At 42.0% G+C, this 19663-nt stretch overlaps 1 protein-coding gene across 1 annotated transcript in view; it reads left to right on the top strand.

The window, feature by feature from the left end:
• The window catches only part of GPC1 (glypican 1), a 49411-nt gene extending 29748 nt beyond the window's left edge, over positions 1-19663 (top strand). Inside the window, exons 2-9 of the mRNA XM_072143315.1 lie at positions 5347-5505; positions 6549-6943; positions 8045-8210; positions 10066-10196; positions 11405-11524; positions 15371-15504; positions 16910-17085; positions 19006-19663. Coding sequence (XP_071999416.1) covers positions 5347-5505; positions 6549-6943; positions 8045-8210; positions 10066-10196; positions 11405-11524; positions 15371-15504; positions 16910-17085; positions 19006-19211 — 1487 coding nt within the window. The 3' untranslated portion in view covers positions 19212-19663. The remainder of the gene's footprint in view (positions 1-5346; positions 5506-6548; positions 6944-8044; positions 8211-10065; positions 10197-11404; positions 11525-15370; positions 15505-16909; positions 17086-19005) is intronic.

Raw genomic sequence — 19663 nt, 5'->3', positions numbered from 1 at the left:
ATTTCCTTACTATTAATGTACAGGCCATGTTACATTACCGTCTCCTCATTATGTAGGTACAGGCCATTGTATTACCATTTCCTTACTATAAATGTACAGGCCATGTTACATTACTGTCTCCTCATTATGTAGGTACAGGCCATTGTATTACCATTTCCTTACTATTAATGTACAGGCCATGTTACATTACTGTCTCCTCATTATGTAGGTACCGGCCATTGTATCACCATTTCCTTACTATTAATGTACAGGCCATGTTACATTACTGTCTCCTCATTATGTAGGTACAGGCCATTGTATTACCATTTCCTTACTATTAATGTACAGGCCATGTTACATTACCGTCTCCTCATTATGTAGGTACAGGCCATTGTATTACCATTTCCTTACTATAAATGTATAGGCCATGTAAACATTACTGTCTCCTCATTATGTAGGTTCAGGCCATTGTATTACCATTTCCTTACTATAAATGTACAGGCCATGTTACATTACAGTCTCCTCATTATGTAGGTACAGGCCATTGTATTACCATTTCCTTACTATAAATGTACAGGCCATGTTACATTACAGTCTCCTCATTATGTAGGTACCGGCCATTGTATTACCATTTCCTTACTATAAATGTACAGGCCATGTTACATTACTGTCTCCTCATTATGTAGGTACAGGCCATTGTATTACCATTTCCTTACTATTAATGTACAGGCCATGTTACATTACCGTCTCCTCATTATGTAGGTACAGGCCATTGTATTACCATTTCCTTACTATTAATGTATAGGCCATGTTACATTACAGTCTCCTCATTATGTAGGTTCAGGCCATTGTATTACCATTTCCTTACTATAAATGTACAGGCCATGTTACATTACAGTCTCCTCATTATGTAGCTATAAACCATGTTGTATTGCTATCTCCTCTTTATAAATGTATAGGCCATGTTACATTACTGTCTCCTCATTATGTAGGTACAGGCCATTGTATTACCATTTCCTTACTATTAATGTATAGGCCATGTTACATTACAGTCTCCTCATTATGTAGGTTCAGGCCATTGTATCACCATTTCCTTACTATTAATGTACAGGCCATGTTACATTACTGTCTCCTCATTATGTAGGTTCAGGCCATTGTATTACCATTTCCTTACTATTAATGTACAGGCCATGTTACATTACTGTCTCCTCATTATGTAGGTTCAGGCCATTGTATTACCATTTCCTTACTATAAATGTACAGGCCATGTTACATTACCATCTCCTCATTATGTAGGTTCAGGCCATTGTATTACCATTTCCTTACTATAAATGTACAGGCCATGTTACATTACTGTCTCCTCATTATGTAGGTTCAGGCCATTGTATTACCATTTCCTTACTATAAATGTACAGGCCATGTTACATTACTGTCTCCTCATTAAGTAGGTACAGGCCATTGTATCACCATTTCCTTACTATTAATGTATAGGCCATGTTACATTACTGTCTCCTCATTATGTAGGTTCAGGCCATTGTATCACCATTTCCTTACTATTAATGTATAGGCCATGTTACATTACAGTCTCCTCATTATGTAGGTACCGGCCATTGTATCACCATTTCCTTACTATAAATGTATAGGCCATGTTACATTACAGTCTCCTCATTATGTAGGTACAGGCCATTGTATTACCATTTCCTTACTATTAATGTATAGGCCATGTTACATTACCGTCTCCTCATTATGTAGGTACAGGCCATTGTATTACCATTTCCTTACTATTAATGTATAGGCCATGTTACATTACTGTCTCCTCATTATATAGGTACAGGCCATTGTATTACCATTTCCTTACTATAAATGTATAGGCCATGTTACATTACTGTCTCCTCATTATGTAGGTTCAGGCCATTGTATTACCATTTCCTTACTATTAATGTACAGGCCATGTTACATTACCATCTCCTCATTATGTAGGTTCAGGCCATTGTATTACCATTTCCTTACTATTAATGTACAGGCCATGTTACATTACTGTCTCCTCATTATATAGGTACAGGCCATTGTATTACCATTTCCTTACTATTAATGTACAGGCCATGTTACATTACCGTCTCCTCATTATGTAAGTACCGGCCATTGTATTACCATTATGAAGGTTTAAGCCATATTGTATTAACCTCCTCATAAAGCAATAGACCATGAAGTAATACTGTCTCCTCCTATGGTTACAATCATCTTCTTATCCTACCATTGTTTTACCATCTCAATGGCCAGACTTTTCTAGTTACATGATTTTCTGGGAGTCTATGTGTATATTATTGCCCCCATTTTCCTATGTGTTTACAGACTCAACTGAAATGGTGTCCGTATTGATTTTCCACAAGTCCTACATATTGTTGGCTTTGGATATAACCACACTTGGCCCTCATGCACCCAAACATTAATTTGGTCTGTGTTATATCCATTAATTTCTAGGGGGCTCATACCCACATATCCGTGAGTGTCCCAGAATTCGGAGCAGATCCTATTCCTGCCTGTGATTCTGCTGTTCAGACAAAAACAATGGAGCGCAGATGACACTGGTGTGTATGTCTGTGTTAGCTAGCAACTGCCCACAATTACATCATGTGACCCTTCTAGGGATGGGGACAGTTATTGACATCATTTACAAGACTTTCCAAAAAATGGCAATGACATATCGACTGCAAAAGAGGACCGCTGATTCTCTAGGCACGAGGCCTTATGTTGGATCCACTCCAGATGTGTACACTGAATGCAACAGCCAATGGAGGATTTTTTTTTTTTTCTTCATTAAACATCACTTGTTTGGGTTGTTTCTTCATTTCTCTATTAATGAAGCCATATAATTGAGTAGAAACTGACTGCATTGATGTTTTGAGGCAATTCCACCATTAATATAATTCTTATCAAAGATCTTTCTCAACTTTCTTATATGTTAGGTTTTTTTTTTCTTTTTATTCGGAATAACAGGCTGACATTCTATATGATATTTAAAGAAAGGTGCGTTCCTGTGAAATGGTCTCCCGGTAGCGGACGCAGTTATTTATACAGCGGTGCACAGCGCAGGGGAGACGCGCACATTTATCCCACTGTAAAGTGAGGGCACGGATCAAACGGAATCCGAGATGTAACAGCGAGAAGGAAAATGTCAGACAAGGTGCAGCTTTTGTCTACAGGAAGATTCTCGGCTCCCAGAATTCATTTTTCTTGAGACTCTGACCTCACATTTCATTAGGATTTAATAAAGTTCCTGTGTAATGATATTGTGCTGAGTTCCTGCGCAGCGGCCGGCGGTAGGCACGGGATTCTATTGGATCAAAGGCCACAATGAATCGTCTCATAGATAATTGTCCTTGATAATTTGCTTCAGACGGAGGCTGCTGCGGATTTGATTCTATTAATTGACAAAGAAATATTGTAATGTCAGAGAGAGAGGAAAAAAAAAAAAAACCAACGTCTGGTGATGACAAACTGTCTAAGGGGAAATTAAAATCAACACATCTCTGTGGGTGGATTTAATTAAACAGAGACGGAGCTTGTGCCTCCAATAATCTGTGTGTTAACACTTACCTACCTGGGAAGCCACTCATAGCATGGAACAGAACGCAAGCCTCCACCTTCAACATCATTCATTAGGTATAAGTAGTTGACATAAAGTATATAATGCCCTCCATTTACCCTGTAGGCTCTTTACTAAAATGGCTGCTGCTGGTTAGTCCTAGTCATGTGTAGCGATAAGATAACCCATGTTGGCACAAAGGGCACCAGTTGGCAGACTGTAAGGGTGGGTGAAAGCCAAGAATGGTTCCCCACTTCCTGAAAGGGAACCGGTGACCGGCTTCTACCTCACTAAACTACTACCCCCCTCAGGGGTAATCAATGTAATTTATAGAATTCCCTCTTTTATGTGAAATCTTCCATTTTTGCATTTTAATTAATTGCTCCCAAAGTCCTGTGAAACTGTCACTTTTCCTGTGAGATGAGTAAATTTGAGACTGAGCATTGATTTGGAGGCGCCAATTTTTGGTCTCATCTACATAGAAACATGCTTTTGACTTCATGTTATAGATAAATAAATATTACCGTATCTTTCAGGTCAGAACTGGTGATACTGGTGATGGTTAAAGAAATAGTTGGGAGTATGAGCTCCATATAAAAATCCAATGGCAACCTTTTTTTCTCTAGTTCTGTTGCTCATCTTTAATATCACGTCAAAAGCATGTTTCTAGGTAAGAGGGAGCCGAATATATGGTCATATGAAGTGACGCTCCCCCTGCAGGCGCTAAAAGTGACTCGTCCCAGGTAAAAAGTGACTTCTCTCTGCTCATTGCATATGAGGTGCCTTTTTTTTTTCTTATCTAGAGCTAAATTGGTATGATTTAAAATAAAAGTGGAATTCTACAAAATATATTTTATACCCTAACTGAGGGTATAGGTACTTAGTAGTAATTTATGTGTGCAAAAGTTGGGGACAGAGTGAATTTAAATTCAATTGTATGAGCCTACTTAAAACGTGGTTACAATTAATTATAGTAACAAATGGTTCATAGGGGCAACATTTATGTATTATCCACAGGGCGTATTGCACGCTCAGGCTGGCCTGGGTGACAGATTATATGTGTATACAATTTGTATAATACTATGCCAATGTATCACTCCAGTGCTTTCCTATTAGATGGGAGAGGATTCTGTATGGATTGTAATTTTTTCAGTAACCTTAGTTATATTTGGGGTTAAGAGATTTCATTGTAATGTTAGAGTATGTGGAGTATAACTAGCTCTTGTAAATGGTATCTGTTTACATTGTTGTTTATCTATACTCCTCTGTGTAGGTGACAACAGTGCCACTTTAAGACCGGGCAGCAGTAAAATTGAGTAATATGCAAAGATTTCCTTAATTTGTTTAGGGTTCACTCTTGTAGTAGCAGCCATTGTTAATGGATCTGATCCGTGGCTTTAGGGCTCCGTTCTGATTTATACATTGGCGTGGATTCCTAAATACAATTGCTGTTGGCTGGTTCTGGTGCTGTAGTATAGAAATTCATTAATCTGAGTAATGTCTGCATTGTATTTATAAAATATTTTGTACGTCATTTGATAAATTTAATGTAATCTTGCTAAAACTGGTTCCTGAGGTAAAATTCTGAAGTAAACTCTCCCCTTCATTAAAATGTGTGATAATGTACTGTTTTAGGTGCTATTTATGGGGTCATAATTTTTTGGACACCTTTGGTGTAGTTATGGTGAATCTGAAAGGAGCAGACAATTGAATGAAATGGTGAAATTCTTCTTGTGAATGTTATGGCGACAGACAGGTCATGCTTGTGTTTGGTCTTCTAGGTGAACACCTGAGGATTTGTCCACAAGGCTACACCTGCTGCACCTCCGAGATGGAAGAAAACTTCTCCAATATCAGTAAAATGGAGTTTGACAACTCGCTGAGGGAATCCAGCCTGTCCGTCCAGGGCCTGCTCATCACACAGAACCGGAACTTTGACAGTAAGAACATTTTCTCTAATACAATTCACCTGTATGGTTCCATAGAAATCATCCCAGGAAATGAGAAGCTAGAACTACAGGTGATCAGAAATAAACCTTATATTCCAAATTAAACGCTCAGGCGTTATGAACATGGTCACAACTCAGAAATCTTCGTCTTTTGAGAATTGTACTAGATAGAAGATCAAAAGCAGTAGATGTGTAATATGCCTATGACTATAATATTGGCACATAAACTGCAGTGATGATGGTTTTCCAAAAAAATTTGCAAATTTACAAATCCTCAGCAGAATTTACATCAGTTTGGTTCTTCCCAAATTTGTCGAATCTAGTCCCTTACACTGGGACAGGAGTGTAACCTACATTTGTTACTTTTTTGAAAAGTCGCACGTCAAGTTGTCTGAGGTGGAAAATGGATTGGGTTGGGACAACTTGTGTACATTGGGCACAAATTGGCAGATGCAACAATTGTGCGGCATATTGACGGCAAAAAACTGTATTAATTAATTTCCCCTGTGCGTCATATATCACTACGAATCCTGTCTGCACTGTGGCCTGTTCGTGAAACGCCCCACTGCATGGTCCATGATTTTAGGACCGACCACAGTCATCTGAAAGAGCCATAAGGGTGTCATACATCATGGGGGGGATTTGACATGCCTCCAACTAGCAGACCCCAGTGATCAGACACTTATGCCCTATGTATGCTGTAGGTGGGGAGTAAGGGGCTTTTGTGGGACAACCCCTTTAATACAGGTTTTTAAACCAATATACACCATTGTATACGTGTAATCTAATAGCATATTCATGAATAATTACAATATGTGTCTACACAATAGGACAAAACAGACAAACATGTCTGCTTCCATGTAATGCCAACATATTAAATCACAAAGATACCGGAAAGTTAATTATACAGCAGTGATGTTGATTAACATAAATCTGGATAATCCCTTTAATTAAAGCAAATGACAATCCAGGCATTGAAAGCTAAGATCTTGTGTCATAATGTTCCTTATGGATAATTTCTCTTTCCTTCCCAGGATACTTCCAGGACCTGTTGAATAAGTCGGAGCAGATCCTTCTGGACACGTTTCCAAGCAAATACGGGGAACTTTACACCCAAAATGATGGGAAGATATTCAGAGACTTGTATGTAGAGCTGCGCCAGTATTACCGCGGCTCCGGAGTCAATCTGGAGGAGGCGCTGACAGAGTTCTGGAGCCACCTAGTGGATAGAGTGTTCAAGGCACAGAACTCACAGTTCACCTTCACTGACGATTATTTGGACTGCTTGGCCAAGCAATATGACCAGCTGAAGCCATTTGGGGACATTCCACGTGAAATGAAGTTGAAAGCGACCAGGGCATTTATTGCTGCCCGATCATTTGTCCAGGGGCTGAGCGCTGCTGCTGATATTGTCAGGAAAGTCACCCAGGTATGTAGCCAAGCTCCAAATTATTTATTAGTTTACAGTCTACCAACATCTCATTTATATATTGGTATGTGCCATTCCCTCACACTATTCTCTTCACCTTCCTATATCCCTGGATGGGCCGGTGTCGCCATAGGGTCTGAATATGTATGTGGTTTACATGAAAAATATTCAATGAGTTTAAGTGGAGTTATCAGTGCCCAAAGTTTTAGCCTTTAATGGTACCTAGGAAGTCTGAGATAGGACACTATGTACGACCTGCAGAGCTCCTCCTGCTCTATAACATACTGCCTTTAGATGGAGCAGAATTTACATAGTGTCCTATCTAAAGGCAGTATGTTATAGAGCAGGAGGAGCTCTGCAGGTCGTACATAGTGTCCTATCTGCAGGCAGCATGTTATAGAGCAGGAGGGGCTGAGCAGATTGTTTATAGTGCCCTATCTGCAGGCAGCATGTTATAGAGCAGGAGGGGCTGAGCAGATTGTATATAGTGTCCTATCTGCAGGCAGCATGTTATAGAGCAGGAGGGGCTGAGCAGATTGTATATAGTGTCCTATCTGCAGGCAGCATGTTATAGAGCAGGAGGGGCTGAACAGATTGTATATAGTGCCCTATCTGCAGGCAGCATGTTATAGGGCAGGAGGGGCTGAGCAGATTGTACATTGTATACTTTCTGCAGGTAGCATGTTATAGAGCAGGAGGAGTTGAGCAGATTGGTAATTTCCTCCTGTTGCCTTAGTGACAACCATCTCTCTATGCACAGTTATACACAGAATGTGGTCATTCACTGTTGGAAAGGACAAAAGTAGCAATGTAAGATACTAGTCATATTTATGAGTCCGCTGTATTCGTGAGCATAGTACTCCTTCCGTCCACCTCTTTAGTGACTGGGCAGTGATAAGTGCATACCTGCTCCTTGGATTTACCTGGGGTCTATAATCCCTGTGAGTGTTATGCTTCTAAGGGCAGAATTTGGCGCAGTGATCCCTCCTTCAGTTTATTAATCTGATGCCGCCCCTTTAAGCCTAGCACTAGGTATATCAACGCATCCCTGTTCTGCTTGGAGGATTCATATATATACAAAACTATATTCCTTCTATGCAGGTCCCTATGAGTCGAGAATGTACCCGTGAAGTTATGAAGCTCATGTACTGTCCTCTATGTCGTGGCCACTACAACGTCAAACTCTGCGATAACTACTGCCTGAACGTCATGCGGGGATGTCTGGCCAACCAAGCAGATTTAGACCCCGAGTGGAGGAATCTGATCGGTAAGTGAAAATCGGGGTCATCTGACTATATAGGCGGTCCCCTACTTAAGGACACCGGACTTCCAGACGACCCCTAGTTAAAGACAGACCCCTCTGCCCACTGTGACCTCTGGTGAAACTCTCTGGGTGTTACTATAGTCCCAGACTGCAATGATCAGCTGTAAGGTGTCTGTAATGAAGTTTATTGATAATGCTTGATGCAATTACAGCAAAAAATTTGGAAACTCCAGTTGTCACTTAGGTAATGATCTTATGATCATTGGGGGAAGTCGGACCATCGCCAGTCAGCTAGTTGCTCCCTATTCTGTGGATAAGGGATAACTTAAATACTTGGTACAGCCCTTTTAAATGGTCAGAAACTTTTTAACAAACTATGGATAAATCACCAGTACAAGTGATCACAAGCAACTGAGTAAATTATCTGTAGAGAAGAGGGGACAAGACGTTTGCATCGGCGGCCATTGAACCGCAAACGTTGGGTCTGCTCGTCTCTTCTTTCATCCTCCATGTTTTCCTTGCCCCATCCTGGGAATGTATTTGCCGTTTAAAGAAAATCTACCATCGAGATCCATCATGATAACCAGGGGCACTTACTCGTAGATCCGGGCACCGTGACTGTGGTATCTTCTTATATTTGTTATCCGTTGCTTCCCTCCTTCTAAAATCAACTTTTACAATTATTCTAATGAGCCAAAAGGGCTCTGGGGGGTGTTACCACAGCCTCTTAAAGCTTCTGATTCAGAGGCTGTTAGAGGACTGCAAATTATAGATACAGACTGGGGAGATGCCAGAAAATGAAGATTACATGTCATATAATGACCAGAAATAGTGTTACTCCTTGTGGACTACTGACTTTTGGAATGTGTCTTGAAATGTGAAGTAGACTTTAAGAAGTTCCTCTATTCAGGGACTACCGGGTTCATTGTTTCCTCCAGTATAGAGACTGACTTGTACAGGCCTCTATTGTAGCTCAGTCTCCTTCATGTGAACTGAGGATAATTCATAAATATTTAAAGGGACATTTCCATCTGATAACCAGCCAATCCCCATAAAATAATAATTCATCTTTCCTACTAATTCTACAAGTTATTAGTTATATCACCCGGGAAACCTATGAATAACTGGGAGTTACTTTACATTTTTATATTGAAATATGAAGATACATTTGTTAAGGTCAACTATACACCACTAGGTATTACACTAACCTCTCTGGTGTAGCCTATCATTTAGCAGGAAACCTGATTATTCAGTTGATATGAGGATCCCTACTCTTAGCCTGGGGCTATACACCTAGTAGTTATTCACATGAGACCCGGGGGTAAAAACATCTCCTGATCAGTCTAAATAAAATTGACACTCCTGGACCCATAGAGATAAATCAGATGCTTGAAGTGTATAGATTGTTACCCATTGGCCTTGTGTGGATTGACTATACAGTTTAGAGATTGGAGATGTGTATATTAATAAATGTGAGGTTGCGCTGAGACCCTGAGAATGAAATCATTATTTCGACCATAGATAATGACTAGAAGACCTCATGGCCACCATTGATTACACATTACTGAGATGCCGTCACAGCACATTGACTTTTACACATGTGTATCCTTGTTTCTTTTTCTTACCATTGTAACCCAAGGTCTAACTACACGTAGCAACCATACAGTTCACGAGCATAGTAACTTTACATAAAGCAACACGTTCTAGGCAACCACAGGGACAGGGATGAGGTCATTCAGACGATACTTGTAAAATGTATTCCCCTCGTGTGCTCTAGTTATAGGATAAAGAAGGATGATAATATTAGAGGATGTATATGATGAAAGTAATAGGGGCTGTCTGTCCATATTTTCCATAGAATCCTTATTACTGGTGGCCGGCAAGTTTAATGGAGTCGCCGGCGTGGAGAACATTATAGGAACCATTCACATCAAGATCTCAGAGGCCATCGCCCATATGCAGGAGAACAAGGAGGTCATAACAAACAAGGTGAGAGATAAACAGGTACAGTGGGTGAAATTAGTATTGGATCCTGGTCGATTTTGCAAGTTTTTCCACCTAAAATGGAGAGGTCTGTTATTTGTATTTTAAGTAAACTGCGAGAGACAGAATCTAAAAAGAATCCAGAAAAATTCCATTGTATGATTTTTTTTTTAAATAAATAATTAGCATTTTATTGCATGAAATAAGTATTTGATCCCATAGAGAAACAGAACGTAATATTTAGAAGAGAAACAAATGACAGAGGTCAGACGTTTCCTATATTTCTTGTCCAGGTTTGCAGACACTACAGCAGGGATTTTGGCCCAGTCCTTCATACAGATCTTCTCCAGATCTTTCAATTTTCTGGGCTGTCACTTGGCAGCATTGAGTTTAAGCTCCCTCCAAAGATTCCGGTCTGGAGACTAGCTAGACCACTCCAGGACCTTGAAATGCTTCAGGAGGAGTTGCCCTCCATAGTTACCCTGACTGTATGTTTTGGGTCATTGTCATACTGGAAAACCCAACCATGACACATCCTCAATGCTCTTACTGAAAGAAGGAGGTTTTCATCTAAATTATTGCGATACATGGCACTCTCCATCCTCCCTTCAATACAGTACAAGCATCCTGTCCTCTTTGCAGAAAACCACCCCAAAATGTGATGTTTCCAACCCCCATGCTGCATGTTTGGGACTGTGTTCTTAGTGTTGTACTCCATGTGTTTTTTCATCCTCAAAACCCAGCAAGTAGAGTTGATACTAAAAAGATCTATTTAGGTCTCATCTGACCACATGACCTTCTCACATGCCACCTCTGGATCAACCAGATGGTCAGTGGAGAACTTTAAACAGGCCTGGAGGGCATGAGCAGGGGGACCATGCAAGCCCTGCATTATTGTAATCCATGAGGTTGTAGTGTGTTACTTACGGTGATCTCTGCGACTGTGTTCCCAGCTGGCTGCAGGTCATGGACCAGTTCCTCCTGTGTAGTTCAGGGTTGATTCCTGACCTTTATAACAATCCTCCTAACCCCACAAGGTGAGATCTTGAGTGGATATTATGTAGATAGGACACTTCTCTTCTTCCTGACATGGCACCCTGCAGGCAGATAGCGGTAGGATATTAGTTGGCCGGCTGGTGGATGGGGTAGGTAGTTTGATGATGATTTGTTCTTTACATTTTCTTGACCTTCAAAGTCTGTGTTGTTTTCTACAGGTCTTTAAAAGTTGTGGAAATCCTAAAAAGGCTAATAAGGGCGCCAAAACAGAGGAGAGAAAGAGGAAAGGAAAAGCAATTGCAGAAGATAAATCTACAATCCCCAGTATGGATAACATGGTGAGTGACCTATGATCAGACTGCTGGAGCCAAACATAGACATCTATCTATCTATCTATCTATCTATCTATCTATCTATCTATCTATCTATCTATCTATCTATCCATCGTCATGCACTGGTAAGACACATTGGTACCAGACAAGATTGAAAGGTTCAGATATTTTGGAAGTGTATCTGCAGCCAGAGGTTGCACTAATTTTTTTTCCGGCAGAGTTAATACTTGAAAAACTTTGCTGGTGGGCTGGGTAGGGCTGATATAAACAATATACCGTTAATAACCACCTCCGGCGCTCCCGTGCCCCTGTTTGTTTACAGGGGCACAGCACCACGGCTCCGTCAGTTTTCGGTGGCAGGGCATGCCCACGCGTCCCCATATCCCAGCGCTGTACGAGGTGCTGGTACAGGAGAAGATAATGTTTGTATGTATTTGTATAGCAAATAGTTGTATGTAGTGTATATGTAAGTATATGCATTGGCCCACATTTATCAAAAATAGTGCAAACTATATGCAGTTTGCCTGCAGAGGGTGCCATGTGAGACAAATTCCTGAAATGTGGCGCATGTTCTTCACGAATCTGGCGCCCCCTGCACTGCTCCAACAGAGTGCACCAACTTGTTTGGGTTCAGCTTTAACATAGGGTGTGCAACACACTGTGGACTCTGCATGATAAATGTGGCGGAGGGTCCGACTCTGCACCGGAACGCCCATTTCAGTACAGAATAGTGCAGCCGTGACCCAAATGTGTCGCAGACACTTCCTTAATACATGTGCAAGAACATGCAAAGTCAGACAGAAAACTGGCGCAGTTTTTTATTTGTATGTTAGCAAATAAGTATGTATGTGCATTTTCTGTGCATATGTGTAAGCATCTTTCTTCTTGTTCTGTATATGTAGGTACAAGTGCAATGATGTATACAGTATATGTAAGCGCATGAATCTATGTATGAAGTGTTAGTATTTTAGTAAATGTATAACCTGAGAATGTCTGTGTATTTGGTGTATAAATGCCTGTGTATTGTACATATGCTTGTGTTCTAATATCTCCACTGCACTTATACACTGTATATCATTACATTTATAACCAAAGTGCACGACAAAGGGAAGATTTGTGTCTATTACCAGCTGACACGCACAATTTCCTGACATGAACCTAAACCCAAGTGTAGCAATTTCACGAGTAATCTAGATAATGCGGCTGTCGGCTCTGCCCGGCCCGGATCATTAGTGCACAATGTTGATGACATGTAACTGAGAGTTTATTTCCAGACTCCCATCCAAGCCATAAGCTGCGGTGAGGAGCAGCCAGGATGCCTCGCAGTACGCAGCAGTGTGCACCCGCTTTGCTCTGAGCAGCAGTCTGTTATTCTGTTATTTTTGGCCTCTGAATAGCCGATCCTTGCAGAATACATCGCACTGACAGTCTATGGCTTACTGAGAACATATTAACAACTGACAGACTGCACGTTATATAATAATTATTATTATAAGCTTATTCCCAAGTGTTCCCGTCCTGAGCCAAGATGTAAAGGGCAAATTAGTAAGTGCTGAAAAATGGGCAGAGAATACAAAGAAGTGCAACGGATTTTAGGGCACATTAGTTTGTTGCTGGTTACATAGCGATTTGTTCACAGATGTTAGAATTGTTTTCTTTTTTTTATGCTTGATTTCCCCCACTTCTAAGAAGCGATAGGCCGGACCATATTCTTGGAAATGTGCATTTGTCTCTAGGAATGTGAATGGTGATTATAGCATCCAAAGCCTTTGTTTTCCTAGTGATGGCCTATAGAGTAGGCCTTGGAAATACCGTATATACTCAATCATATGCTGAAGCATTGAATTTTAGCACAAAAAAATGGGAAAACTCATTGACTCGAGTGGCTAATGCAGCAGCTACTGGTACATTTCAGAAATAAAAATAGATACCAATAAAATTACCTTAATTGAGGCCTCACTAATAAAATGTCCAGCACAGTCTAGCATACAGCAGCAGCAGAGGAGGAGGTGCAGAGAATTACACGTCCTAGCACAGCCTCCCATACTGCAGCAGAGGAGAAGGTGCAGAGGATTACACGTCCCAGCACAGCCTCCCATACTGCAGCAGAGGAGGAGGTGCAGAGGATTACACGTCCCAGCACAGCCTCCCATACTGCAGCAGAGGAGAAGGTGCAGAGGATTACACGTCCCAGCACAGCCTCCCATACTGCAGCAGAGGAGAAGGTGCAGAGGATTACATGTCCCAGCACAGCGTCCCATACTGCAGCAGAGGAGGAGGTGCAGAGGATTACACGTCCCAGCACAGCCTCCCATACTGCAGCAGAGGAGAAGGTGCAGATGATTACACGTCCCAGCACAGCCTCCCATACTGCAGCAGAGGAGAAGGTGCAGAGGATTACACGTCCCAGCACAGCCTCCCATACTGCAGCAGAGGAGAAGGTGCAGAGGATTACATGTCCCAGCACAGCCTCCCATACTGCAGCAGAGGAGAAGGTGCAGAGGATTACATGTCCCAGCACAGCCTCCCATACTGCAGCAGAGGAGAAGGTGCAGAGGATTACACGTCCCAGCACAGCCTCCCATACTGTAGCAGAGGAGAAGGTGCAGATGATTACACGTCCCAGCACAGCCTCCCATACTGCAGCAGAGGAGAAGATGCAGATGATTACACGTCCCAGCACAGCCTCCCATACTACAGCAGAGGAGAAGGTGCAGAGGATTACACGTCCCAGCACAGCCTCCCATACTGCAGCAGAGGAGAAGGTGCAGAGGATTACACGTCCCAGCACAGCCTCCCATACTGCAGCAGAGGAGGAGGTGCAGAGGATTACACGTCCCAGCACAGCCTCCCATACTGCAGCAGAGGAGAAGGTGCAGAGAATTACACGTCCCAGCACAGCCTCCCATACTGCAGCAGAGGAGGAGGTGCAGAGGATTACATGTCCCAGCACAGCCTCCCATACTGCAGCAGAGGAGAAGGTGCAGAGAATTACACGTCCCAGCACAGCCTCCCATACTGCAGCAGAGGAGAAGGTGCAGAGAATTACACGTCCCAGCACAGCCTCCCATACTGCAGCAGAGGAGGAGGTGCAGAGGATTACACGTCCCAGCACAGCCTCCCATACTGCAGCAGAGGAGGAGGTGCAGAGGATTACATGTCCTAGAGCAGCAGAGAAGTAACATGTCCCTGCATCGTCTTCCATACAACACCTGCACCATGGTCACTGTCAGGAGAGGAGGAGGAACTGGCCGGGAGCTGCAACATGCCACACAGATTACACAGCACTGTACAATTGCTCACAATTTAATCAACCTACCTGTATGTTTTGGAGTGTGGGAGGACCGTGCAAACATGGAGAGAACATACAAAATCTTTGCAGATGTTGAGCCTGGGACTTGCAAGGCTGTAATGCTAACCACTAAGCCACCGTGCTGCCCACTCTTTCCATACCTAGAGAATATTTCCCTTGATCATTGAGCTCTCTGAGGAGATGGGACTATCCAGTAAATCTGTAAAGTCATTAGACACTTCATCAGGTTCATTTCTGTCTCAGCTGTCAGGGGATGCTGGACAGAAAGGTGATAAACTGCATAAGTAAGAAAGTATAATGAAGTATATCATAAACTTTCATTTTATCTACACATTTTCTTTTGCATTCCTGCCAAAACTTTAGCTGCGCTTTAACCCCAAGGGTTTGCCTGATGTCTTGAAAATGGATGAGACTAAGAAGGGTCATAAATAACAAAAACATGTCATTATTTTGGTCCTCTAGGTTGACAGTAGGCAGTTTTTACTCTGTAAAGAAAATTACCAACTCAGATTAGTAATGAACATCACTTTTCTTTTCAGGTTTCGGATGTAAAAGTCATGCTGGCTGAAATCCAAGATTATTGGGTGTCTCTACCAAACATATTCTGCAGCGAGAAGGTGATGGCTGGTCCGGGCAATGAGGACAAGTGCTGGAATGGAATGGCCAGAGCCAGGTCAGGCTGCTTGTGGTATAGCCAGGGGTTGGGGTTTTCATGCATTTCCTCTGAACTTTATCATTTGTGACTTTCTATTTCTGTGTTTCCCATGTTTTGACAATTCTTGGGCCGTGGGACCTGGCTGCTGTTATTTCTAAAAAAAAGATTCATCCTTACTGCTACATTTTTACAGCATTTTGCACAGATTAAGCCATCAAAAAAAGAAAAATTTTGACAGCAATTAAAAGTTTGCAGGTGGACACACACACACACACACACACACACACACACACACACACACACACACACACACACACACACACACACACACACACACACACACCTCTGCTACAGTCATTCCCTCACATTGCTCTATTACATTCATTCACTTACACATCTCTGTGCACACAATCAATCACACAACTCCGCTACATAGACTCACACACACAGCAGTGCTTAATACCCAGTCCTTGTGTACTTCTTTTCCCATTCCCTAGCTCCCTCCCAACATGACTATTAGTAGCAACATGAAGGTGGTTTAGGACCTTACAGTGATGCAAGACGCATGTGATCAGTCATGTTCTTCTTGCATCATGTTCTTCAGTTAGGTCCTAAACCCCCTTCATGTTGCTGGTAATAGTTGGTGATGGGAATTCCGGATCTTCTTAGTGAGCTGGATCATTGGGCTCCGCTCACTAAGAAGAGCCGGCTCTTCTGGCTCCTGAACGGCTCAGTCAGTCACCCCACACAACACCACTTTTAACCCGCTTTTATTGGGTTAAAGGGGGCGTGGTGAGCCGTTTAGGGTACGGGTTAGTTAACCATCGGCTCACTGAGGTGAGCCGTCTCACATCGTTCACGCGAATGAGCCGGCTCTTTATGACGGCTCGTTCGCCAACGACCCATCACTAGTAATAATAATGACGGTCCGGGCAGGGAGAGGGGGAGAGCGATGTCTCTGTCTCTGCTAATGAGTAAAATACATTTCAGTAATCCCGGACACTGGGCAGAAGGGTCCGGCAGTGCGGGAACCTCCTGAGCTTCAGAGTATAAGATGAAGGCACTTTTTAGTAAGAATCTTTCTTGCATAGAAGAGTGTCTTGTAGTCAAGGAATGACACTATATAAAGAAGATTCAAGTTTTTCACACATTTTTGTCGTTTTGTTTTTGTTACATCATTGAAAGGGGAGTAAAGTTGCACAATTGTTGCAGTTTTCAAAAGCCGCCCAACATAAATATGTCAGAATATATATACAAGTCTACAAAAACAGAAAACTGGTCAGCACAGATTCCTCTTTCAAAAAAAATAACAAGATTATAATTTGGATGCACACAAAAAAATACCGTCAAAAAGTTGCTAACATTCTTGTGCAAGACCTTTAACAAATGACCCCCATTAAGTTTGTGAATTGTTTTTCCTTAGGTACATGCCTGAGCGTATGGGCAGCGGACTTGCCAACCAGATAAACAATCCCGAGATTGATGTGGATATTACCAAGCCTGACATGACCATCCGTCAGCAGATCATGCAGCTGAAGATTATGACTAATCGTCTCCGCAATGCCTACAACGGAAACGATGTTGACTTCCAAGATACAAGTAAGTGAACGGCACAGAATGTAATTCCAGAGTTTTATGGTGATCCGAAAGGAACACAGAGGATTGACCTTCTCCTTCTCATCTAATCAGAGATTCCGTGTCTTGGGTCTTGTAGTTACCTACATGTTCTCCTCTCATTGATCTTGAGGTTTGCTTTTCTCTCCTGAGATGGTCGATGAAATGAGCGCATGTTCACCTGCGCTGAACCTACTGGAATATCTTAGGGGGTGGTATAAATAGTTAATCTCTGGTATAGATATTTTTAGAGTCACTTTGTATATTGTAGCAGGGCGGTTCTCCTTAGCTTGCATCTGATATTGTCTAGATTTATATTGACATTGATTCAGGATAGTATGAAGATCTTTGAACCGCCAGATATTTGCAATCTGTAACTCCCTAATAATACCCCTCAGTCCCTAGCAGAAAAAAAACCTTCCTATCAAGTCCAGTAGGAGAGGCTTAGTAGAAAACGTTACCATTATAGAAATGGTGAATAGTCCTGAAAATTCCATGCATCAGGGTTTGAGCGCCTGTCGATGCATCAGGGTTTGGCCGCCTGTCCTGGACATATTGCCGGATTGGTTGCCGTTACAGGTTTGATCAGATATTGATATTCAGAGAAATATTCCTGGTTCGATGAGGAGTCACATGAGGAGCCCACAATGACAATGTATAGCTCTGAAACAAAATCAACGGAAAAAAAAAAAGAATATATAGACTTAAGGACGATCCCTAGTTAAAGACGGACCCCTCTGACCACTGTGACCACTGGTGAAGTCTCTGGATGTTACTATAGTCCCAGACTGCAATGATCAGCTGTAAGGTGTCTAATGAAGCTTTATTGATAATCCTTGTTCCCGTTACAGCACAAAATTTCTGTAGTTACAATTACAAACTACAGTATACCAAATCCGATTTGCATACAAATTCAACTTGAGTACAAACCTAAAGAACTGATCTTGTACATAACCCTGGGTCTGCCTGTATAAAGAACAACATATACGGTAACTTATGTAACAAATAGAGGTGCAAATGGCAGATTGTTACAGGAAATTCAGAACTCGGGCTACACCATCAAAAACACCTCATACCATGGAGCGGGGAGAACCCTTTAGTTTCCTCTCCAAATTCTTAGGAGCCTGCATGCATTCAGCAATTTGAGTATAGATTAATAGATTATTATTATTATTATCTTATTACACCCCCTAAAGCATGATATAAATAGATAGAAATATCGATGACCTATCCTAATGGCCATATTTACAAAGAGGACCTTTCACCTTCTCAGACACGTAGTGATGAACAAACCTTGCTGTGGTGCTTTCTTCCCTAGTCCCTCAAGTCTGGCATACATGTTGGGCTCTTCTTCAGTACACTCCCAGGTCCTGTCAGCTGCCTTCTGCTTGCCAAACACCGCCAATTAGGATCCAGGAGCGCAAGTAGACAGAGTCATCTCATTATGTTCATCTAGTGTGATCAAACTGTGCACGTTCACAGCAGCTTCTCTGACCCTGTGCCATCAGCAACAGACAGCCTCAGAGAAGATTGTCGTAGCATCCCCCCCCCCCCCCCTCTGCTCAAGCGCCTCCTCTCTGACAGCGGTGAGGATTACTAGGGCCAGATAAAGGACTCAAAACTAAATAAAATTCAAAGTGCCCCCGAATCGGCGAAACAGGCCCTACATAAAAGTATGTCAATCACCTCATGTGTAAGGTGGTGAACGGTCCTTTTTAAGCCTGGAAATCCCCCTTTAAGGCATTGCGATGTACCCAGGACCTGCCAGTAGTATAACTGGTTGCCTACTGTAGACGACTCCACCCAATTCCGATTATCTATCCACCCTATCTTCATCAGGTTTGGTTGCAGTGCTTACCGACGCTATGTATAATGGAGCACTAACCTCTCGGCTTATCTCCGTAGGTGATGACATCAGTGGCTCGGGGAGCGGAGACGGCTGCACGGATACGGTGTGCATCAAGACAGTATCTGGAGACTCCTCAGTAATACACACACAAACGCATGTAGTTTTTAAAGATAAATCGCCAGGCTCGAATGGAAACGCCAGCTCCTGGAATCTATCGCTACTCCTTGCCGCTTTGCTTGTGGCGCACTTTGCCAGGTGGTAAACCCTGCGAATTATAAAGGGAATTCCCTGAAATAAACTGGACCTTCTTCTATATCTGGAAGTAGATGAAAATGGAAAGGAAGCGAGTGCTGGAGACCAGGCGTCTAGAACACTGTGCTCCTCCGCCGGCTCAACCTGTCTCCATACCTGTACATTTTTCTTTTTGTAATTGCGTGTATTTTATTTTCGGATACAGATAAAAAAAAAACATATCTGGCTGTTTATTTTTTTTCCTTTGGTTGATAGGAAAAAAAAAAAAGTTATAAGTGACATAAAAAACTTCACTAATATCGTGTCTCTTTTCTAAAATTAAAAATAAAATGCGAAAAAAATTGTAAAATGTTAAATATTTATTAGTGCAAAGACATACTGTTCTATACATATACAACTGACAACACAAAGAAGCAATGTATGCAATTTTCCTTGTTTCTATATAAAGTACATTTTTCTTCA

The sequence above is a fragment of the Engystomops pustulosus genome, chromosome 3 (genome assembly GCF_040894005.1).
Source record: "Engystomops pustulosus chromosome 3, aEngPut4.maternal, whole genome shotgun sequence".
Taxonomy (NCBI): Eukaryota; Metazoa; Chordata; class Amphibia; order Anura; family Leptodactylidae; genus Engystomops; species Engystomops pustulosus.
The sequence above is the reverse complement of the archived record's forward strand: the minus strand, read 5'-3'. Positions and strand labels throughout refer to the sequence as shown.